This window comes from Dromiciops gliroides, chromosome 3 (assembly GCF_019393635.1).
Source record: "Dromiciops gliroides isolate mDroGli1 chromosome 3, mDroGli1.pri, whole genome shotgun sequence".
NCBI classification, from domain to species: domain Eukaryota; kingdom Metazoa; phylum Chordata; class Mammalia; order Microbiotheria; family Microbiotheriidae; genus Dromiciops; species Dromiciops gliroides.
Genome location: NC_057863.1, coordinates 11645005 through 11669458, shown reverse-complemented (window position 1 = coordinate 11669458; position 24454 = coordinate 11645005). Strand labels below are relative to the sequence as shown.

The 24454-nt window shown below is 46.2% G+C and overlaps 1 protein-coding gene across 1 annotated transcript in view; it reads left to right on the top strand.

Moving 5' to 3' along the window:
• The window catches only part of CROCC2 (ciliary rootlet coiled-coil, rootletin family member 2), a 163324-nt gene that overhangs the window by 80557 nt on the left and 58313 nt on the right, over positions 1-24454 (top strand). The window contains exons 16-22 of the mRNA XM_043997894.1: positions 920-1066; positions 1759-1989; positions 3187-3380; positions 7608-7735; positions 8682-8851; positions 10404-10583; positions 12673-12807. Of these exons, the coding sequence (XP_043853829.1) occupies positions 920-1066; positions 1759-1989; positions 3187-3380; positions 7608-7735; positions 8682-8851; positions 10404-10583; positions 12673-12807 (1185 nt within the window). The remainder of the gene's footprint in view (positions 1-919; positions 1067-1758; positions 1990-3186; positions 3381-7607; positions 7736-8681; positions 8852-10403; positions 10584-12672; positions 12808-24454) is intronic.

The following is a 24454-nucleotide window of genomic DNA, read 5'->3' as shown; positions in this document are numbered from 1 at the left end:
AACTGGGCATCATAGCAAAAGGAAGTGTGAGCAGGAAGAGCGTTTTTCTCCTTTCAGATGGTGACATCAGAAATCCTCTGCACTCTGCCATCTGCTGCCTCATTTTGAGACCAGCATCTCTTCCCAGCACCATGCAGAGGGATGAGTTCCTGGCCTGGAGTCACAGGATACGAGAGCTAGGGTGGGAAGGGAGCTTAGAGGACATTTTACAAATGAGGAAACTGAGGCCCACTTGCCCCAGGACACACAGCTGGGGGGGTCAGTCAAGCTGAGTTTTGAGCCCAGGTCCCCTCCTTTCTCCATGGGTGCACCTCCACACACCCCCCACTTCCCTGAGATTGGCTTCCTTAGCAGGATCTCCAGCCATTCTGGATTTTGGCCACCCTTGGATGTCTAAGGCCAGAGGAACACTATCCCTTTCTATGCCTCAGTTTCCCCTTTACAGAACGGAGTTGGACAAGGTGACTTCTAACATCCCTTGCAGCTCCAAATGTGTAATGCTGTGGCTGTTCTTTCTGTGCTCTCAAAGAGCATATCTCGGGTCTTTATGCAATGTAGGCAGAAAGTGGATGCTGGGCTCAGAACCTTGTGACCCCCTTCTCAGTAACCCGAGCCTTGTTGGGGGAGGGAGTCCACACCACGGGAAACAGTGAAACCCTTTTGGTGTTTCAGTAAGAAAATCTCCTTGGACGGAGTCCAAGAGGGGGCACTGCCTGCCTTATAAATAAATAAAACCCAAATATTTGGGTTATGGAAACACAGCCTACCTTGCACTGAACTCTGTTCTGTAGCAAACAATGACAGGTCTAAGAACTAAGAGCCTCCTCGTCTGGTCCCCTTTGGGATGAGGTTACCATCTCACTGATGTAAGTGAGGATACCTGAGAGACTCACCTGTGATGCTTCTCTCTCCACTCCAGGCAGAGGCCAGCAGCACCCAATTGGAGTCACAAATGACCAAGATGAGAGCTGAAGACGCAGAACAAAGGGACTCCTTGGTCAAGATGGCAGCCCTGACAGAGAGCCTGGCCCAAGACAAGGTCAGCTTGAACCGGATGATCCTCCAGGTAAGAAGTGCTAGCATCACTCAGCCTAATGACTGCCCCCGGGTTTCCACTTGGAAACTCAAACTAGTATCTGTTTCTTTCAGAACCATAGTCTAAGTGGGAAGAATCGATGTGGGGAAAACATCAGAAGGCCCTTCCCCACCTATGTGTCATGGCTACACCTGTGCCAAAACACCAATATGGTCCTTTAGGAACAAGATTCAAACCCACCTCCTCTGACTACAAAACCAACATACTTTTCCCCACACCAAACTTTCACCCTACCTAAGAATATTTCCCAGTTATTCTGTTGGTGCCTTAAATTCCCTTAAAAGGGGACAAGGTCATTCATTCCACAATGAGAGATCAGGGTGAAATTTTAGGGATTCTGGAAAGGTAACAGGAATTACTTCAATTCATACTAAAGTGTAAATGACTAAATTGATATCCTTCCCTGAGAGTAGGCTTTGAGGAGGGGAAGCAGAAAAGGCAAGGGCCATGGGAAGGGAACAAAGAGCCCAGAGGAGGGTGGGCAGCAGAAAGACAACTTCCCCTTTGCACCCTGAACTCCTCTGTAATGATAGAGCCTAGACAAGTCAACATCACCTTTTTCTGGATTAGGCAATGTTCCCTCCCCACCACTGTGTACTTTATTTCAGTTCTATAGACTTGCTTACCCTGGACATCCTCCTTGTTTTCTTTTGGGCTAACAGCTAGAACAGGAGAAGAACCAGTGGCTAGACCAACAGTGGCAGCTGGAACAAGAGATGAGCCACCTTCGAGATCAGCTTGCTCATCTGGGCCAGGATCTGGACCATGTCCAAAGGGAGAAGCAGGGCCTGGATCAAACCTTGCAGATGGCAGAAGAGGAAAGAGGGACCATTGAGGAAGAGATGATGCTGCTTCAGAAAGAGAAAGCACAACTGCATGAGCGTCTCATGCAGGTGAGAAGAGATGTATGCTGAATACCCAAAGAACTGAAAGGACAAACTCTCAGAGCCTTGCAGATGTGGTTTCCCTGATCCTTGGATATTTCTTACTGTTCTCAATCTCCTGATTCTTGGCTTTCTCTGCAGTTCAAAACTAGATGTCCTAGAATCCTTTTAAGAGCTTCTTCCACTCAAACATACACCTTTTAAAGCATATTTTTGCATACATTTGGGGTCTTTAAGCATGTTTTAAGGACAATTGACTTTCCCTGCCTCCATGATGACAATATCTTTTTTTTCTGTTGCCTTATTTTAAATCACAATCATAACTCCTAGTTGGAGGGATTTATCTGAAGTACAATGATTTTTATTCCTTCCTTTCATTTCATTTTTTATTATGAACTTAATCATCAGCCAGCATAAACATGTCAAAATACAAGGGACAAAAAAGAGGATTACATATGAGCTAGTGGACTTCCATTAGGTACAGTTTGTCTTTTTAAGTGCATACTAAATTTAACAAGATAATAACAAAATGGTTTTGTTTGTTTGTGTCCCCTTTTGAACTTTTTATTTTCTTCTGTGTTTTAATGTTTTGTTGATGCTCTTTTCTTCATTTTTTGCATCCCTGTTAACATCCAATGACCCATTCTCCCAATAGAATTTCTCCCTTATAACAAGTAAGTATCAATCAGCATATTGATCATATCAGAAAATGTATGTTTCATTCTAAACTTCTAGTCCATCACCTCCTTACCAAAATGCAGGAGGCATGCAACATCTCATTTAGCCCTGTTATATGTTTTAAGCTTGTGTCTAATGTGCAGCAAATTTGGGGGTTCTATTTTCCATCCATTCTCCATTTTCTTTCATTTTGTGAGTGAGCTTAATCCATTAACATCCAAGGTTGTGATTGTTAAGTTGTGTTTCCTTATCATATTCTCATATATTACTTTGTGTCTGTTAAAACCACTAGGCCCTTGCAGTTAATTTTGCTTTAAACAATCATGCCTCTTCCATCCCATTTTGAACTCTTTTTTCCCTCTCTCTCCCCTGTTTTTTACATTTCTCTCTCACTTTCCTATTCCATACTTTCATCATTCTTTCTCATGTTCTTCACTCCTTTCTGCCTCTTCTTTTCTCCACTTTTCTCTTCCCTGTTTTCCACTTTTATCTCTTTCTCTCCTTTGCTCTCTATTTTGAAATCCTAAGGTAAGCTGTCAGAAGCACTCTTTGGAAGGGCAGCTAGACCACAGCCAGCAAGAGATAAAGATGCAAGCTGATGCTCTCCAGCAAACAATACTAGAAAAAGAAGAGATGGCCAAAGAGAAAACAAGACTTGTGGTGGGACACACATCCTTGGAAAGACAGAATCGAGTCCTGCTGGAGGAGAAAGCTACTCTCAGGTACCGTAAGCTCTTCCTCTCAGTGTCTAGATCACAGCCCCAGTTTCCTATTCAACAGAATCCTAGATTCCTGGACTCTAATCTTAGAGCCATACCATCCCCTAATGATAGAGTTGGGAGAAATCTTCAACATTATTTAATTCAACACACTAGGGAAACTGAGCCTAGTGGATCATATGGGTTTTTATCCAAAAGCAAGTCCAAAGAATTTGGCTCACTAGCCCTTCCCACTGGTTTTCTAGCTGCCATCACCTCTTCCCTCCAGACTGGGTTTTCCACTACTCAGCTTGGCTATTCCTTCCCCTACTCCATGAAAACAAGCTAACCCCATCTTTTTTGGAATTTGAAAAGCCTTTTACTGCTCTGACCTACAGCAGAAAGAATAAATACTCAACAAATGGAAGTTATGAAATGTATGAGTCTCTTCAAAACTAAACCTAGTCTTCTCTGAACACTTGTAAGCAGACCTTGTTATTTCTTAGATTTAATAAAGCCTTTATTAAGTGTGTAGTAAATGCCAGATACTGCGCTAAATACTGGGATATAAATACAAACAAAAGGAAAGACAATCCCTGTCCTCCAGGAGCTTACATTCTTATGGAGGAAAACATCCTTAGAAGGGGAGCTGAAATGGGAAGGGGGAAAGGAGAAAAGTGATTTGGAGAGTAGAGGCTGAGCAGGGTTAGAAGTAGGCATGACTGGTGTGGATACTTTCTTGAATGGAGGGTTTCAGATGAACTCATGCATTGGAGGAGGTCATAGACTGTGGTATGTTGGTAAAAGTTTAACAACCAGCTCTTGAAGGGGTAATTACACAGACTCACTTTTTTTTAAGTAAGGCAATTGGGGTTAAGTGACTTGCCCAGGGTCACACAGCTAGTAAGTGTTAAGTGTCTGAGGCCGGATTTGAACTCAGGTACTCCTGACTCCAGGGCCGGTGCTCTATCCACCGCACCATCTAGCTGCCCCAGACTCACTTTTAAATCTAATATGCATTATAAACATTCTATCCATCACTTTCTTAAGTCTAAACAATGAACAAAGCAATCAATTAAGCCACAATTTCTAGCATTTATCATTTCCAAGGTACAAATACAGTGAACATTTAGAAATTAGCTTGGACTGGCTCTAGCATGCCCCAGGACAGGTGGATGTATCGTCAATGTGAGAAAGCTGTTAAAGCGGAGATTGAAAAGTCAGTCACCTGCAGGGGTGGGGGCTAAGTAGCAATAGAAGTGCAGTCCTTCATTCATAAACTGTTGGAGACCTTGGAGATCATCTAGTTTAATTTTCTCATTTTACAAATGAGGAAACTGAGGCATGGAAGATATGGTGGGCTATCTGATACTTACATGAACTATGAGTAACAATGCTATTTAAGCCCCAGGTCCTTTGATTCATATCTGGTGCCCTGTCTACTACACCATCCTACCTATCCTTTCTCCCATTTTCTAACTGACCCCCCCCCCCAATCCCAATCCAATATCCACTCAAATGCTAAATTGCTATTCCTGAAGCACAGGTCTGACCATGTTACTCCTGTTCTCAAAAAACTTCAATGGCTCCCCATTGCCATTAGAATACAATACAAACTTACCCTGCATTTAATTTTGCTTTTCACAATCTAGTTCCATTCTATATTCCCAGACATTCTGCATTCTCCCCCCTCACACATTCCACATTCTAGTCAGACTGGCCTGCTTGCTGTCCCCTATACCTGACACATGACATTAATTTCATCTCCCACCTCCACGCCTTTGCCCACACCATTCTTCATGTAGAATGCTCTCCCTCTTCACTTCTGCCTCTTGGGATCTCTAGTTCCTTTCAAGGTTCAGCTCAAGGACCATCTCTTTCATGAGGCCTTTCTTGATTCCCTTGTTAGCCACCCTCCTCCCCAAATATCTTTGGTTATTTTTTATATTTACTGCTCTGTGTATAAAAAGCACCCCCAGGGGAATGGGGACTCCTTAAGGGCAGGGACTGTTTTGGTTTTGCCTTTGTATACTCAGCACCTAGCACAGGACCATGTGCATAAGAGGCATTGGAGCTGAGGGGTACAGAATGGTCTCCTCCACTGGGATCCTTTGGGCTCTTTCTCCTTTTCTTAGAAACCTGTCCCTGTGTCTCTCTTGTTAGGATGGGAGATAGCAGATGCCCCTGGGCTTGGTGAACATTAGCCACTTTCTTCCCCCTCCCTTTTCCTCCACCCTCCTCTGAGCCTCAGGCCTGTGTGACTCAGGGCTCAAGCCATTACCCTTGGGCCTCACTGTCTAGACTCCAGTCTTCACAGTAAACAAGAGAGATACCGGGGCACATTCCAGACATTGTATGACATCTCTCAACCCTGACAAGCCCCAGTAACCAGGGCAAGATCAAGTACTGCACCTGCATTTTACATGAGAGGAAACTGAGGCAGTGAATGTAACCAGCAAGGGAGTAACCTGCCGCAGATCCCACAGCTGGCTGGTGCTAGTAGAGGGGTCTCCTGGCTCCCAGTCTGGAGATCTTTTCCCTTTGCTTTTCTGAAAAGATGTGAAAGGTGCTTCTTGGTCCTTTGCTCAAAAAGTCCTCAATGACCGCTGTGCCTGTGCTTGGGGATGAGAACCCCCAATTCTGACTCCGAGCACCTGGGCTCAAGTCTCAGCTGGGATCCCTCTCACTTATGTGGCCCCAGGTCCCTGTCTGTGTTGGCAAAGCTCCCCACAATCATGAAATCCAAGATCCTTGATAAAGGAACCCACATACATGGCTCTCATCCACATATCTGTCTATGGGTGTACACAGTGTGGATGTGATATATGCAGAGACACACCCCAGAGAGATAGAGATAGCTGGGCTCTGTCTCCTCCATCTTCTCCAGTGCCTGCTAAAGCCATGGGGAAGGAGAAGGCAACAAATAACAAGGTTACCTGTAATTCCAAAGGTAGGAAAGCTCAGAGGAAAGAACATGGGCTCTAATCCTGGCCCCCATGCTTACTAATCTTGTGATCCCATTCCAAGGCACCACCCTTCATCCAGACCCAGTTTCACAAGCTCAGAGTCATCCCTGACTCCATGACCTCATTCACAGACTCCCAATCCCATCACATGCCAAATCCTGGTCCGTGTGCCTCCACAAGGTCTCTTGCATCTGTCCCCTCCTCTATTCTCACCAGCCTATTCCCAGGCTGCATCATCATCTCTCACCTATATTTTGGCACAAGCTTCTTCGTCACCCTCCATCCTTCCAGTCTCTCCCTCTTCCCATCCATCCTATAGCATCTGCCAAACTGATATTCGCAAAGCACAGCTCTGACTGCATCTGTTCCCTACTCAAGAAGCTTCCATGGCTCCCCATTGACTCCAAGATCCAATACACCACCTTGGCCATATGCGCTCCTTCCACAGCTGGTGGCAATTGCAGTTCCTCCTCCTGCAGGTGCTCGGCTATGGCGCCAGATGCCCCAGATGGCTGTGTTCTTTCCACAACATTCCATCTCCTGACTCCATGCCTGCCATGCTGTCCTTCCTCACCTTTGCCTCACTTGGGCGATACCTCCTGGATGGGGCTCTTCTGAATCCTCCCAGTTGTCTGTGCTCCCCACTCCCATAACTATGCCCTTATTTTTTACACATGTGACGGGCATGCAGAATCCCCTGGGGGAACATAAGCTCCCTGCGGGGAAGGATTGTTTCATTATTGTTTCTGTATCTACAGCAGGTCCCTGCGAAGGGAAGGCTGTGTTACTGGAGTCTCAAGTTGGCCGGCTTCGCTGAAATGTCCAAATACACGAGGGGCAATGAGGAGAAATGTATCAGAAAGCCCAAGTTCAGGAGTCTAGGTTTTATATTAGAGACAATAATAAGCAGCTAGGGGTGCGTGGGATTTGGAATCAGGAAGACCCGAGTTCCAATCTTGCTTCAGACACATACTAATTGGGTGATGCCGGACAAGTCATAACCTCTGTTTGCCTCAGTTTCCTCAAGTGTAGAATGGGGATAATAATAGCACAGCCCCTCATGAACCATTGCAGGGCTCAAATGAAACATCTGTAAAGCAGTGTGCAAACTGCAAAGCTCTGTTGAGATGCCCATGATCATTATTGGTTCCACCTTCCCATCCCAAGTGTAGAAGTTGAGGTTCTTCGATCAGCTATTTGAGTTCCGTCCAGACTCGCTGCCCAACAGAGGTCGGGAGGGAATTGCCCGGCTCATGAGCTCTGCTTATCTGCTCCCAACCTGCAGGGCTGAGAAGGAGTCCCTGGAGAGCAGCCTCTTCTCAATGCAGCAGCAGGTGGTTCAGCTGGAAGCCCAGAAGGAACAGCTGGAAGAAGAGCAGCAAAGGCTCCGCCTGTCAAAGCAGGCGCTCCAAGGTATCTGTGCCTGCCCTCTGGGGTCTGGCAAAGAATCTCAGAGTCTGGGAAGGAAGCCCTTCTAACATCCCTGACACTGCTCAAGACAGCCAGGGAGCTGGAGCTCACCTCGGGAGGCGGCCGATCCCTTAGACACAGCTTAATTGCTAGAAAATTTCCCCTGACATCAAGCCTTAACTTGCCCTTTGACACCTTCTACCCATTGTTCCCAGATCTGCCCTCTTCCTTCAAATACCTGAAGATGAAAAAAAAGAAGAAAAAGCAAAAAGCAAAGACCTGAGGATGGTTATCTCCAAGCTTTCTCTTCTCTGGGCTCCATAACCCTAGTAGCTTCAATGAACCCTAATAAGATGTTCTCTTCCATCCTCTTACCATCCTGGTCACTTGCTTGTGAGCCTCCTCAGATGTGGTCTGACCAAGGCCGGCTGTATTCCCCCCTCCCTTGCTCTGGATACTAAGCCTCTGTAAATAGAGTCCAAAATCACTTTTAATGCTGCTATGGACTATAACATTGTTGCTTCTTATTAAGGTTGCTTTCCACTGACACCTTAACACCTTTGTTCCCCCATGACTTGCTTTCCAGACACACTAACCCCCATCCAATACTTGTGCTATTTCTTTCTTATACCCCAGTGTAGGGCTTTACATTTATCCTAAGAAAATTCATTTTATTAGATTAAGCTCTGAATTCTAGTCTTTTCCTTCATCAAGTCGATGGCTCAGATTTGTTCTTTTATGGGGTAAAAAAGAACCCCCAATTTGCTCCACCTCTAAGGACTATGGAATCAGTGCATTCTCCTACCCCTATATATCCTCTGTGAGGAAGTAGCTCCCAGTACCCACCTTCACAGCACAAATTGTCATACCAATGAAGAAGAAGAGCTGCCAGAAACGGAGTTGTGCATCAATGAGTGGTCCATATTGACAATCTTCTTTTTCCCCACAGTGGAAGTGGAGAGGACCCAAAATGAACTGGAGACTCAAGAGACCAAGATGAAGTGGGAGGCAGAACTGCTCAAGCAGCAGATGACTCAACTGAAAGAAGACACTCAGCTTTCCCTCAGGAATCAGGCGCTGGCCCATGGGGAAGATGTGGGACGCCTGAGAAAAGAGAAGGTAACTCCCTCCATCTGCTCATCTCAGCAGCCAAGAGGTGCACATGCGGGGGGGGGGGGGGGGTCCATTGTAAGCTTGTTAAGGGGCCGCTAGGTGGCGCAGTGGATAGAGCACCGGCCCTGGAGTCAGGAGGACCTGAGTTCAAATCCGACCTCAGACCCTTGACACTTATTAGTTGTGTAACCCTGGGCAAGTCACTTAACCCCAATTGCCTCACTAAAAAACAAAAAACAAAAAAAAGCTTGTTAACTGAGACCTAATCTTCCCCACTTCCCCAAGCTCTCCTCAACCTTTTCCTGCCCTGCCTCTCACACAGGTCAGCAATGACCTCCTAATGGATGAATCCAATGACCTTCTTTCAGGTGTTATTCCTCTTGGCCATCTCTCTGCAGCAGCCCACAATGTGGACCACACCCTCACACTAAATAGATTCTCCCCTTGGCTTCAAGCCCCCACACTTTCTTGGCTCTACTTCCACATCTCTCCCTACTTCTCAGTCTCTATCACTGGTACCTTGTTCTCTTCCCAGTTTCTGGCTTTCTGCTTCTTTTCTCCTCTCCTCTACACCAGAAATTCTCAACCTGTGATCCACAGAGACTCATGGGGCCAATGGATAGATTTCAGGGGGGTCTATGAACTTGGATAGGAAAGAAACACATCTTTTTTTTCACTAACTTCTAACTGAAACTTAGCATTTCCTTCAATTATGATTTTTAAAAACATGGATCTGAGAAAGGGTCCCCAGGTTTCCCCAGTCTTAGTCCATGACACAAAAATAGGTGAAGAGGCTCTGGCCCATGCTCTTTCATTCTACTCCACAACTTCTGGTTACATGCTCCATGCAGAATCTTCCTAGTCTCTTCTGAGAATCAGACCCTTGTCTCTATTTTGCCTCTAACCGAACGTGCCCAAACCCAGCTTTTCATCTGTTCCTTGAAACCAGCTCCCCCTCCTTACTTCACTTTTTCTGTCACTTACTCCACCAATCTCCCAGTCTTCCATTTCCCAAAATTTATCTTTTGTCTTTCATTTTCCTCTTCTCTCATTTCCCATATCCAATTAGTTATCAATTAACAAACATTCATTAAGCACTTACTACCTTCCAGGTACTGTGTATAATTAACTCATGACCTACAGTAGCTCATACTGATGTGGGTAAAGGATGAACAGACCATGGGCCCACACATAGATCCACATGGATCATAGAACGGGGGCTTGAAAATCCTTTGACCTTACAGGACAAATAGTCCAATCTTCTCACTTTGCCAGTTAGGAAAGCGGGTTGTACATAATTTGCCCAAGGTCTCACAGGTAGTAATAAGAGGAATCAAGATTCAAACTCAGGCCCACTGACTTCAGATCCAGTCCTCTTCCCATTCTACCACTCTAACAAAAGCCACTTTCAGTGGCACGTACGTCATGGTCTTGTCCTTCTCTCCTCTCACCTCTATTCCCACCTTCACCCCTATTTTAGCCCCAACATCTTCCCTTGGTCTTTCTGGTCTCAAGAACTAATAGTCTTCCCTGCCATTTTGCCTCAACTCCTCCTCAGGAGAGTCTGCGTCTGGCATTGACTGAAGAGAAAGAACTCGCCATACGCCAACTTAAGCAAGAGAAAGAAGAATTGCTTTCAAAATATGAAACTGAGCGAGAAAATCTAAATGAAGAAATGCTCAGCCTGAAACGAGAGCGAGATGCAAGCCTTCTCCAATTGGAGCATGAGAAGCAGAAGGTGAAGAGGAACAGGGGCCACTCATAGTCAGTGCAATTTCACAAACACTTGTTAAGCACCTACTGTGTGCAAAGTCATATGGTAGAGCAGATACAGGACCAGTCTTAAAGTCAAGAAGACCTGGGTTCAGTTCCTAAGATACGAGCCCTGTCACCTGGAGCCCTCATTAAGCTCTTTGAAGCCCAGGCGATTCTCTAAAACTCAAAGTTCCAGAAGAGTTGCTATTATATATCTGTGAAGGGAGTCTACCTACACACTGGGAATTTCCAATACAGATGAAATCACATGGAGAGAGAGAGAGAGAGAGAGAGAGAGAGAGAGAGAGAGAGAGAGAGAGAGAGAAAGCCCAAAAAACATGCAAGGTAGGCATCAAGTTAGGCACTTGGGACAAAAAGCAAAACCGACAAATAGTGCCTGCCCTCAAAGAACCAACATTCTATGGTCTGCACATCTGCTTATCTACTGCTTCTTCTTCCTAATTTTTAAAAATCTCAGCAAGAAGCACCATGGTTGATGTCTGATTATGAAGAGTTTCCATTACACAGAACAGAGCCCTTTCCACCAACTCCCAGTATCAAAATATGAATAGGAGAGAACCACCCTATTGACAAGTGCAATAGCCCAGGCATGAGATGATGAGTCTGCACAAGGGTGCTAGCAGTATCAGAGGAGAGAAGGGGTCATATAGGAGAGATGTTAAGAAAATAGAATCAACAGATCTTGGAAAATAAGCAGATATGGAGGAGAGGGAGGTGAGAAAGAATAAGAAATCGAGAATGATGTCTAAGTTGTCAGCTTGGATTACTGGAAGGTTAGGAAGAGCCAAAGGTTGTGGAGGGAGGGGAGAGAAGACGATAAATTCAGTTTTGCACATGTTAAGTCCAATAAGCAGCTGGAGAAGGAAGACTACAAGTCAGGAGAGAGGTTAGGGCTAAATAAATAGGTCTGAAAATCATCTGTATAGAGGTACTAAGAATCCACAGGAGCTGATGTGATCACCAAATGAAATAGTATAGGGGAAGAACACAAGACCCTATGGGACACCCATAGTTAGAGAGCACAGCTAAGGCAAAGATCCAGCAAAGGAGTCTGAGAAGGAGTGATAGGCAGGAGGAGAACTAGGAGAAAGGAGAGGCACAAGAACCCAGAGAGAAAAGAATATCTGGAAGAGGTGATCTACAGTGTCAAAAGCTGCAGAGAGGCCAAGAAGGCTGAGGATTGAGAAGAGGCCACTAGGTTTGGTCATTCAAAGTATCCCTGGTAACTTGAGAGAAGTTTCATTGAATGGTGAGATTGGGGGAGAGTTAAGGTGGAAGGGAGAGGAAAGGAGGTGGAAGGACCCATTTTAGACACCACAAAAGGGAGGAGAGCTATGGGATGACCAAAGGAGGGGACTCTGAGGATGGGCAAGGTGTGGGCATATTTGTAGCTCAACAAATTAGTGAGGTTGTAGGGATGACAGAGAGGGCAATCAGCTGGAGAAGATGGGAGGGAACAGGGTCATCACAAAAGGTGAATTGACAGTCAAAATTCAATAAGGAAAATGATAGTCCTTCAATGAGATTCCATCTACCACTCACCATAGGCTTTAAAAGGGCTTTTTTTTTCAATTGTCACTTCCATTTCCCCCTGTTATTTCTACCTCTCTGTGTCCAAAAATTAGACTGTACCAGCTAGTAACCAGTTAGAATCCCAGCTCTGCTCACTGTCTGGGTGACCTTGGGCAAGTCATCTCCCTTGTATGGGCCTCAGTTTTCTCATCTGTAGAATTGGGTTGGAACTAAGGTCCCTTCCAGCCCTCAATCCTATGATGCTATAAGCAGATGATCCATAATTCCCACCCAGTTTATTGTATCTGCTTTTCTGACAAAGCTATACATTTATCTGGGTTCACTTCCCTTTTCTTCTAGCTTTGGGGTCTGGAACTTTTATTCTTTTACTCTAAATGATTATTTAACATTGAAGCACATTCTCATTGGTATAATCCTTCACTTAAAAGGCCTAGATTTTCTTTCTCCTCTGAATCACTTAAACATCTTTTCACAGATCAGGAACATAGTTTCATCACCTCCCCTTTTATCATTTTTAGGCGTTATCTCTAAAGGAAACTGAGAAAAATATGCTCTATGAGGAGCTCATTGAAGCCCAACGGGAACTGGAGGAGGCCAAGCTAGAGACTGACCGAGTAAAACAGCAAGCACTGAGCCAACAGGAGCAAGATAAGGTGAGCCAAGGCCAGGTGCTTAGATTCTGCTCACAGCAGTCAGTGCTGTGCCCCTACTGATGGAAGATTTAGGGTTCCAGTTCAGGCCAAGCCCCTGAGAGGGAACCCATCACTGGGGGAGGAAAGGATCCTGCTGCTAACCTTGCTTCTATCAAAAAACTCTGGATGGATCGGGGTTACAAGGGTGTTGGGACCTGAGAACTAGAGGTGGAAAAAAATGAGGAGGGACAGGGACAAGTCCCAAAAGCTTCCCTACTAACATTTGAAGGGGATGATCAATTGCTCTGCCTTAACATCCCCAATGAATCATTGCCCAACACTATTTCCCCCTGCCTTCTGGTAGGAAGTGGATAAGATGACCCCCAAGCAATGATGAGTGTGTGGTGTCCTGGGAGTGAGAAACAAGAGGCTTTCTGACACTTGAAAGAGCCCTTCTTAGCCAAGTTCTTGGGGGTAGAATCAATGACCTCATGGTGCAGCTTGGGCTATGGATTTTTTCCTGATAGATAAAGCTCCTTCACCAGCAAAGACAGCTCAGAGCTCCTTCCTCAGCAAAGGGTAGAGCTAATGTTTGGGAAACTGCCCCCAAATCCTTCTTGCTGAAGAGGTCCCAAACACGGTTCCTAATTCGATTTCCTCCCTATTTCCACTCTCTCTCTACCCCCCCCCCAAAAGCACTCTGTCAACTTTGGGGATCAAAAGAAGCTCAAAAGACAATTGCCCTGCCAAGCCAAAGGATCCCAAGTGTTGCCCATCACCAGGCAGCTTTGAGGCAGGAAACACAACTCGGCTCATTAGGGAGGACATTGTCATTCTAGCACTGCTGACTCAGCAGCCTCTCCTCCACCCTCTCTGATTCCATGTCTCTGAAATCAAGGCTCCCTGGGAGCTTCTCAGATGGGTTATTTTCATGGGATATGGGAGCTGCAAGCCTGGAGGTGGGTTGAGCATTGTTCTAGGACCAAAGAGGTGTCCTGAAAGAACTGGAAAATGGAAGTCCCTTGAGGTAAAGGACATTTTTTTTTCATTTTTGTCTTTGCCTCGAGTCCAACATAATGTCTGGCACTTTGTGGGCTCTTCAAGATGCTTGTTCAGTGGAACTATGTGTTGGAAAGTTAAGGAGGGGACATGCTCAGGCACCTCCCTCTATCCAAGAAGTGAGAGTTGAATCCCCACTTGGTGATAGCATCTTCCCATGACTATGTATGTCCTGGGTTTTTGTGAACTAGCACTTATAGACTGTTCAGTCTAACAGCTCAGATCCTTGACTGGTACCCCTCACTCCACTCTTGATCTGTAGCTATTTCTCTGCTGCCTCCTTTCATACACTCACACACACACACACACACACACACACACACACACCCCTGAATCAACCTTTCTGATGGGAGGTGGAAGGGAATATGCATTTATTTTGTACCTATTCTAAGTGCTCTACAAATATTATCACAATTGATCTTCACAAGCATTCTGAGAGGTGGATGCTGTTATTATCCCAACTTTATAGTTGAAGAAACTAAGGCATATAGAGATTAAGTAATTTGCACAGGGCCACATAGCTATAAAGTATCTCAGGCCACATTTGAATTCATGTCGTCCTGATTCCAAGCCCAGCAGACTGTCCACTGTGTCACCTAGCTGCCTAATCAAAATCCCCCAAGGTAACTACTCTACTTCCTGTACCTTTATCAGATAAACCCAAAAGAGAAGGACTGAGCCAAAATATCTCACTTGCCCTGAGATTATTGACTAATTGACTGACTGATAGAAGAAATTATTATTTAAGTGACAGAATATACAATGAAACCTCATGGATTCCAACGAGCAAAGAGCTGAGCACTTCTGCGGTCCTTCTGATCAGGGGTCAGGGGGTGATTATCAAAACACCAGGTTATGGTGCTACCCAACTCCTGAGTCTTCCTATTAAGTCGGATCAGGTTAGTGGCTAACTGCACCACCTTGTGGTAAAACACTCATTTGATAATTTCCTGGACTTAGCCTCTATTTATGCTTTAGACTCTGTATAAAGAAAGGTTTTATAAGAATGAGCAGTATGGGAAGCTGCCTAAGTTGTCTATTATGTGTTGTGGGGACCAATTTTTAATTGGGGAGTGTTAGCTAAGCGGCTCGCAGAAATATTGGGGCAAGGAAGGAGACTGGCAGCCTCCCTCAAAACAGAACAGGATTTATTTTAACAGGAACAAACTTAAAAAACACACAAACAGGATCAGTAGGATCAAGGGAAAGGAAATAAAATAGGGAAAGGGAAATTATACAACCTAAAGAAATACCACCGCCCAGGAATCAGCTGAGAATACACAGTAGAGCTCCTGTCGCCTTCCAGCTTCCAGCTAGAATGGCAACCTCTCCCCATGTCCCAAAACCCCACACAGCCTCCAATCAATTGTCTGGCCACTCTGACAGTCACATGACTGCCCTCACTAGGCTTCCAATCATTATAATTTTGCCAGGCCCATGTAGGCGTCGGCGAGTGGTGATGACGTGAGGTGCCAGTGCCATGGCAATGGCTACAACCAGTGGGTAGAGCACCGTGCGGTTTGCTGAGCCCCGGGCCAGTGCGGGCCAAGGCATAAAAACCTCAAATAACAATTAATTCTTTACAGTGTCTCATGGAGTTAAAGTAACAACAGATTATCCCAGCAGAGAAAAATTTCCCATTGTCCAACTTATCTAGAGAAGCTGCAAGTCAGTGATGGACTGTGTGTGTCTGTCATGTGGAAACCAACCCAGATAAGTTGAAGGAGGCTTAGTACCAGTGTGACGAAACCACAGTAAAATAGCCTGATGTAGATGTAACTCTTGGAAACTGCCGTCCGAACCTGCACCAACTTAATGGAGAAAACCAAGAGTTTTCAGATATACGTTTGCATATCAATGTGGAATGTACTCATCAGAAATGAGCCTTCCTGTAACAGACCCAGGATCACACAAAGGGTGTTTTGATAACCTCCGGTCCACATTTCTCGACTCACAAAAAACAACAAAGCTACATTTCTTAGAAAGGATTCTCTGACTGAAACTCTTCAGTCAATCACCACGACATCTATCTACCACCCACCTGTGTCCACCCCAAAGCTATGCTGGCCAGGGAGCCTCCTCCCTCCTTATTAACCTAGAAGCAGCCCTTGGTATAAAGAGAAGTCCTCTTCAGGCACTTGTTGGGTGAAATGACCTCTTTCATCCCTTGGTTCTCTAGGAGAGGCAGACATTTAAAGTGGGAAGAACATTGTTTCTGGTGTCGGGGGATTTGGGTTCAAATCCTGCCTCTGACACATACTATGTGACCTTGGGCAAATCACTTAACCTCCCTGGGACCCACTTTTCTCATCTGTGAAATGAGGGGCTGGACTAGATGATCTCTAAGATCTCTTCGAGCTTTAGGTCGATGGTGATCTGATCCTATGCTTGTTTCTGGGCCTCAGTTTCTTCATCTGTAAATTCTAGTCCTATAATGCCAGGATCTATCTATGTCATGCTTCTAAACTTGTTCTGCTTGGCCCTAGAGAGCAGAACTAGGATCGATGAGTGGAAGCTGCCAACAGACAACTTCAGGCTTGATGTGAGAAAGAAATTGTTCAGAATGAGAGGTGTCCAAAAGGAGGGGAAGTCAGCCAGACAGCATTTATTAAGCTCCTACTGTGTAACAAGCACTGTGCTGAGCACAAAGGATACAGAGAGAGGAACAAACATGATCCTCACTGTCCAGGAGCTCATACACAAATTGGGGAGATGACATGCAGCTCAATGGGCACATACAACATGGAAACAGAGTGGATAGAAAGCAGTCTGGGAGAGGAAGGCACTAGCAGCCTTCTTAGCCACCCTGAGGGCCATGAGACAAGGATTGTTGTGCCCAGTGTCCTCACGAGGAAGCCAAGGCTGGCAGCAGGGAGGTCCGAGAGCTAGGGAGTACCCAACTGGGGCTCCAGCTCAGGTCTCCTGGCTCCAAGTTCAGCACTCCACATTACCCGACCCTAGGCAGAGCTCTGGGCTGAAATGCCTTTGGTTGTCAAGAATCTGGAGGCAGCAGTGACTTAGCTAGAAATGTCACCAAGTGTAGAACCTACACAGCCAGCTGCCTCCAACACCAGACCTTTCCCAGCATGTAGTAGGTGCTTAATAAATGTTTGTTAACTGACTGACTGACTGACTGAGCCTCTTGTTGTAAGTTCACTCTCCTGCTGGAAGTTAACTTATATTGCTTTTCTTGTGTTCATTGTCCCCTCTCTCACCACTCATGAACTGCTTGAGAGAAGGAATAGTTTCGGGTGTTGACTTTCTGCCTCCATTGCCTCACATGGTCCCTGGCACACAGAAAATGCTCAGTAAATGTTTGTTGGATTGAATTCAATCAGAGGGAAAAGAAATAAATGTATGCATGAGATTGGTTGGGTTTAACTCACTTAAGAGATCAGTTCAAAGGAAGACACTAAACTGGGGAGGGGGGTGGGGAGAGGAGGGGAAGAGCATAATGCTCTAGAACAAACAGGCAATTACAAAACCCAACAAATTTGAAAGGCATTTGAATTGGAAAGACTACTTAGAAACCATGAGAGGACCCAAATAAACAACCCCAGTTCCCCACACTGTGATAAACAAAAGCCCCCAACTTTGATAAAGACTGCTAGGCCAGGGAGAGGGAGGAGGCTGCTCTCCAGTGGTGAGGCCTCCTTGTCAGCTGAACAACCCTGGACTTCCTTCTCTCACTTTACCCCTTTGGGGTGTCCCAGCCCCCGCACCCTCCAGACTCAGGAATCTGCTTAGCTTGTGTCCAGAGCCTTCACACCACCTTTTTCAGTCATCTTGATCCCTTGGAAGGGCAAGTAGGAGTTCCCCCATTTTACAGGGGGGAAACTGAGGCTGAAGAGATGGTGTGGTTCAGTGAATCATGTTGGGTTTGGAGTTAAGAAGACCTGAGATTTGTAGCGGTGGGATCCTGGGCAAGTCACAATCTTCTAAAGTGATGAGAGAAGACTTGAGGTGGGGGAAAGGGTGCGTGGTAGTTGTCTTGTACTTGAAAGGCTGACATGCAGAAGAGGGATTAACCATTTCTGCCTAGAGCAATGAGTGGGAGTTACAGAGAAGCCAGTTTATGTTAGGAAGTCAGGAAAACCTGCCCAAGGATGAGAGCTGTCCAGAAGCAGAAAGCGCTTGCTGCCTGGCTGCTCAGCTGCTGGGGGATGGTCTCCAAAGAAGGGCTGGGCAGCCCCTTGTCCAGGATCGTGGGGACGGCATTCTCGCTCAGGGACTGTTGGAGCCCAATGGCCGTTGTTGTCCCTTCAGGCAGGGAGAGGTGACAGCAGAGGGGCAAGAGCCTGGCATTTGGCATCTAAGGACTGAAATCCTGGCACCACTAGTTGGAAGGTGCTAACGCTTGGCAAGGCACAGACCCTCCTTGAACGTCATAGTCATCTTCTGTAGAGTGAAAGGACCAGACTAGACAACCTCTAAAAGCCCTTCTGTCCCTACCTTGTCTGAGCCTGTGACTCTGATTCCAAAGCTTTGGCTGTGAGGCCACACTGCCCCTGACTGAGCAGAAGCTTCATCTGGTGTCTCGTGCATACGGGCACCCAGGAAGAACCGCACTGGGGACATTGCAACCAACCTCGACCTTCCACGCTGGATTCCAGCCAAAATGGTCTGCCAGCCACCTCCTACCTCCACACCTTTGCACAGGCCATCCCTCATGCCTGGATTTCTCTCCTTCCTATAAATCAACCTATTAATATTTATTAAGCACCTACTATCCGTCAGTGTGCTAAGAGGTACCTCTCAGAATCCCCAGGTTCCTTTAAGCTTCAGCTACCATGTCATTTTCCAAGCGAGACTCTTCCTGATCACCCAGTCATTTCTTTAGTGTCCTCCTGCCTAACCCCTTCCGCATCCTGCTATTTATTTTGCATTAATTTAGGATCCTAGAATCATATATTGACTTGGAATGAAGGTCAGAGCACATCTAGCGGCTAAGAGACTTACCCACTTACTCCACAGGTCAGGATTTGAACCCAGACCCTTGGACTCAGTATCCTAAAACCATCAGATTTCTACCCTGCCACTCCCCATCTTCCTTGGCCATCAGCTCCACATGCTCTCTTTCTGTCCTGGTGTGGATAGAGGGAGGCCTGCACCAAGACCCAGTGCCCTGGCTTATCTGGAGGGGAAGGAATGTTGCAATTAGGTGCTGGACACTTCTACTCGATTTCCTCCTCCAGCTCTGCACTGGGCCTGGGATCTCGAGTGCTTGGGGGAGTTTGCTGTAGCCCGCAGCCCAGCAAACAAGTTTCTGGCACCAGAAAAAAAGCAGAAAGAGCCAAAGCCGACTTGCCTAAGAGGCTCCAGTTTCCTGGAGCCTGGCTGGTCCCTCTCTGTGCGGAATCCCTCTGCCCCCAGCCCGGATGGCCCCCTTTCAGGCCGAGGCTCCCTGGGCCCTGAGGTGACCGAGTTGCCGACAGGACGATGTGGGGCTTTCATCCCATTTTCCAGTTCGAGAACATTTCTTGGCCGGCCTGGCCCCATGTAACCATCACCCGAGAAGGAGGCTGATCGGCCCTTTGGGATCATGCCCCGGGCCCGAGCGGAGCTTGGCTTCAGGCTTTCCTGGCTGCCAGAGTTCTCGGTTTCACTGACTTGGACATTTCTTGCTGAGCTATCAAACCACAAGTTGCTCGCTGGGGGCCTCAGAGCCTGGACTTGAGGTTCTTACACTGCTCTGGCTTTGAAAATGGAAATGTGAGCCCACTGAGGTGGGAGGAAGACGATAAGAGGAAACCCACATCAGAGGAGTGAGGGGGCAGCTTGGAGGGGTCACAAGTGAGGAAGGGGTCTGGGAGGCCCAAGCTAGAGAGGCTTCCAAGTGTCCCAAAGAGGTCTGAAATGGTTGGTCCAAATGGCCTGATCCCTGAAAAGGTTTGGATTCGTCAACTGGTGCAGAAACAGGAGCCGTCTTCCCAGCAGAAGGAAGCTGGGACATCCGTGGCTCATCAGCCTCTACCCGTTGGCAGCGCCTCCTTCTCTGATGAGGGAGTCTCCCTAGAACCTCCCCCACCCGCCTTGCACTCAGCCCCTCTCTCTCCAGACGAATTCTGTGCGTGACCCCATCCATGGGCCCCACTGCTCCTCCCCACTTCTGCTTTCCTTTCTCCAAGCCCCTTGAAGGCAGGAGGTGCCCTTTCTTTTTGCTTCTCTTTGTGTTCGTGGCTTTCTGAGGGGCACCTGGCACACAGTAGGTGCTTAATCTATGCCTTCAGCAATGGCATTTGGGACACTTTTGACAACAAGGCTGATTAGACGCTCCATGTGTGCAGGGTGCCGTGCTGGGTGCTTAGAAAAGACGCCTTCTCCTGCCTCATGGGGCTTCTGGTCTAACACACACACAATTAACTCTAAGACTAAGAAAAAAACACACAAGAGGAGCTACGTGTTGTGAGAACCTGGAGAGGAAAAGCCATCATTTGTTATTGTTGTTCAGTTGTTTTCAGTCACTTCTGACTCTCCGTGACCCCATGCTGGGGGGTTTTCTTGGCAAAGATACTGGAATGTTTGCCATTTCCTTCATTTGACAGATGAGGAAACTGAGGCAAATGGTTAAGTGTCTGAGACTGCATTTGAACTCAGGAAGGTGAGTCTTCTGTGTACTATGGTGTCCCCTAACTGTGGGGGTGATCAGAGAAGGCTTCCCCAGACCTTTGAGTTGGGCTTTCCAGGATAAATGCAAATTGAACAGGAGAGATTGGGCAGAGGCTAAGGCATTCTGGGCCAATTCCAGTGTGAGCAAACATGGATGTGAGAAAATGAAGAGAACATAGAGAGAGAGCAGTGAGTGGCCAAGTTGGCTGGACAATCATTGCTCTTTCCATAGCATTTTAAAGCTTTCACAGAGATGGTTCCATCCGAGCCTTGTACAACATCTGTGAGATGGGTCCTGGAGGTAGAGTTATGTCCATTTTACAGAAAAGGAAAGTGAAACTCAGAGAAGTTACCCGATCTGCCTATGGTCGGTCACACAACTAAGTGTCAGAGATGGAATTTGAACTCAGGTCTTCCTGACTCGCAGTCCAGAGCTCCAACCGCAGTGCCACATTGCCTCTCCAACAGCGTCATTTTAGGGCTGGATTCATACAGTCTCCGGCAGCGGAGGTAGGGGGAGGTCATATGCAATTCAGTTCTTCCCAAGAAACATTTCTAAGTGCCTCCTGCCTTCCAGGCACTCTGCTAGCTCCAGGCAACCGAAATCAAAAGGTCTACCCTCAGGGAGTTTTCCTTCCTCCTCTGGAGAAACAACAGCTCCATGGTGGCTGGAGCAGGGATGGGTGGCTGGCATCGAGGGGCCAGGCTGGCCAGAGAAAAGCCAGTCTTGTTTAAGGTTGTCATCCTTACCCAGGTCAGCTGTGCCTCTCTCCAAAGCAGGGCTGATTATCTGCTCCCAATTACAGCAAATATGCTTCATGTCCACATGAAGAAAGACCATTAAGGTTTGGGTCCTAAACCTTTCACATACCATTCACTTATCAACTGTTAGAAAGTTTTTCCTTAGATTGAGCCAAAAATCTGCTTCTTGGCAGCTTCCACCTGGATCTGCCCCCGAGGATTATCCAAGCAAGTCACTCCTTTTGCATTACCGCGCGCCTCAGCCATGGTGTGCTTTCTGTGCCTCTGTTTCCTCATCTATCAGATAAGGGGATTGTCCTCTAAGGCCCCTTCCAGTTCTATGTCTGGCATGCTGGGAGCCCAGCCCTTGAGGTCAAACGTCATTTACATCCCAAGGATGCCTTCCCTAGTCCAGGCTGAACAGCTCTCTATTCTTTCAGCTGATCCTACATTAGCCAGGTTTGGAGCAGCCCTTCTCTCCTGATCAGCTGGCACTGGAGGCTCTGCTCCTGAAAATATCCTGACTAAAATTTGGCCCCCAGAACTGAGACAGATACTCTGGATATTGCCTGCCATGGGGAGGGATAGAGTGACTAACCACCCAGTTCCAGACTCTCTATTTCTAGGAAGGAAGCCTCAGATCACATCAGCTTTGTTTGGCTCTGTCATGACATAATCTTGACTTGTATTGAGCTTGGCCCAGTCTACTAAGACCCTCAGGTTCTTTTCGCATGACCCAGGACTCCCTCATCTTGTTCTTGAATAGGTGGTTTTTTAAACCAAGTTGTAGGATTTTATATCCGTCATCCCTATTCAATTTAATCTTATTAGATTCTTTCCATCACTCTCTTCTTTTGATATCATTTTAATCCCAATTCTGTTATCCAAAGTATTAGTTATCTCCCCTGTGTTATGTCATCAGCCAGTTTCATAAGTGTGCTATCTCTGTCTTGATCCAGAACAGGTCAAAGTCAGAGTCACTGGAAAATCTCTACGAGGCTTCTCTGCAAGCTGACACATCCATTAATTCCACTCCTTGGGGCCAATCATTCAGCCAGGTTCTAACCCACATAATGGTACTGTCATCCAACCCACATCTCTCCAACATGTCCCTAAGAATATCATCAGGGCTTTTGTTCAGATGGCTTCCTGGAATGCAGGCTTATTATCAATGGCATTCATCTGGTCTTTTCATCTAGGAACTTTGTAAAAGGAAGAAATTAAAAGAGTCTGCCTTGACTTGTCCTTGGATAATAAATACTGGCTCTTGGAGCTTGCCACTGGCCTTTCCAAATAGTCACAAACCACCCCGTTAACAATTTTACCAGCAACCAAAGTCAAAATCACCAGCCTAGAGTTGGAAAAACACACCTTCTTCGCTTTTTAGAAAATCAGTTATTTTTTCCATCTCAAGTCCTTCAGAAACTCTCCCACTCACCACTATTTGTGAAGAAGAAGAAGAAGAAGAAGAAAGAGGAGAAGATGATGAAAAGAAGTTCTTACTATTGCTAGGCACCATGCTTAGCACTTTAAAAGTATTCTCTCATTTAATCCTCACAACAGCCCTGAAAGGTAGGTGCTATTATTAAACCCCCTTTGTACAGATAAGGAAACTGAGGCAAATAGGGTGAAGTGACTTGCTCAGGGTCACTCAGCTAGGAACAAGCTTTCATCTTCCCATTGCCCTCTGCTGGACCCTCTTTAGCTTACAAATTTCCTTCCTAAACGGTGGATGCCCAGAACCAATTGCAACCCTGCAGGTGCAATCTGACTGGACAAAAAACAGTGGGACTGTCACCTCCTTAGCCCTGGGCACTTTTAACCCAGCTCAGAAATGTATGATACTTCTGAATCACCACATCCCATCAGGCTCTCGAGTTTCAAATCCGTCTTAGCCCTTATGGTTCTGCCTTTCCCAATCAACAAGCCAAGAAGCATTTATTAAGTTCTTACTAGTGACTGTGTTAAACACTGGAAATACAATTACAAACAGAAAGAAAAATAGTCCCTTTCCTCAAGGAACTTACATTCTGATGGAGGAAAACCACACTCTGCAAAGTCCAAGTCTTTGGTAAAGGAAAAAGAAGCAAACAGTAATCAATATGTTCTGTCTTTCATCTCCTGTTTTGTTGGTTTTTTCTAATCACCACCCCCATCTGCCTAGAGTAGCAGTCCTAGCCCTTCCTTGAGCTCCCTCTTGTTTCCAAAACCCTAAACATTTCTTACCATGTTCAGCTCATCTGGAGATTGAGCATGACTGACGTTGGTCCTCCCAGCCTCTACTACCCTTTTATGTTTATTTCCCCATTGCCTGTGCTTGCCTCCATCTTCCATATGTATGTTTTTAGAGTCTTGGTTGGTTCATGAGTTCCCCATGCATCCACATCTCAGACAGTTTGTGTCCCTTCTTCTCCTTCAATGGGATCATTCCTGCTTTTGTTGTCAGAATGTTGTTCATAAGGACTCCCCAGTCCATCTGAGCTAGCTTCCCCCTAGGGCATGGGATCCCCTGTATCCTATCTCTGAACCTCATAAGAATGAATCTCCCCGTGCCCAGGGTGTTATTCTAGCAAACACATGCCTCAAGGAACAGTGTCTGATCATCTTGGAACCTGTACAATTTATGCCTCTCTCCAACAGTCAACATAAGCTTGCCACCTCCTCCTACCCCCATGAGGCTCCCAGCAAATTCCTGTTTCCTGTCCAAAGGACATAGGTGCTCGAGTATCACCAAAAAACCCCACACAATTAGGGAGACCCAAGATCCAGTGAGATGCCTGAGGGGAAAATAAGGGTATGAAACTTAGTGAAGATAAAATTTAACATTAGAGAACATTTCTCCACAATAAGGTCAATTAGTCTGGAATAACCTTCCAAGGACAGAGCTGGAATCTCAATCCTTGGAATTATTCATACTTGGTCTAGACAATCCATGGGGGATTATTCTGTAGGGAGTGATGCTTCATTGGCAAGGGGGTAGGGAGGAAGGGGAGGGGGCCCGAATGATGTAATAGGTCATGTTCCATCTCTACCTTTTATGATTTTTCCATTGGAAAAGCAGGAAGGAAAATCTGGGATTGACCAAGGACAATGAATGAAACCAATCACTGTCCCTCTTTTCAATCCTGGAAGAGTTGACTCACATGGCTCATTGCCTAAGCTCTGGGCTCACTTCGACCCACTTTCAATATTCAATGATTGTCAATAATTAAATACTCTCAATATGCCTTAAGCTCCCACTCAGATGGTATATCCCATA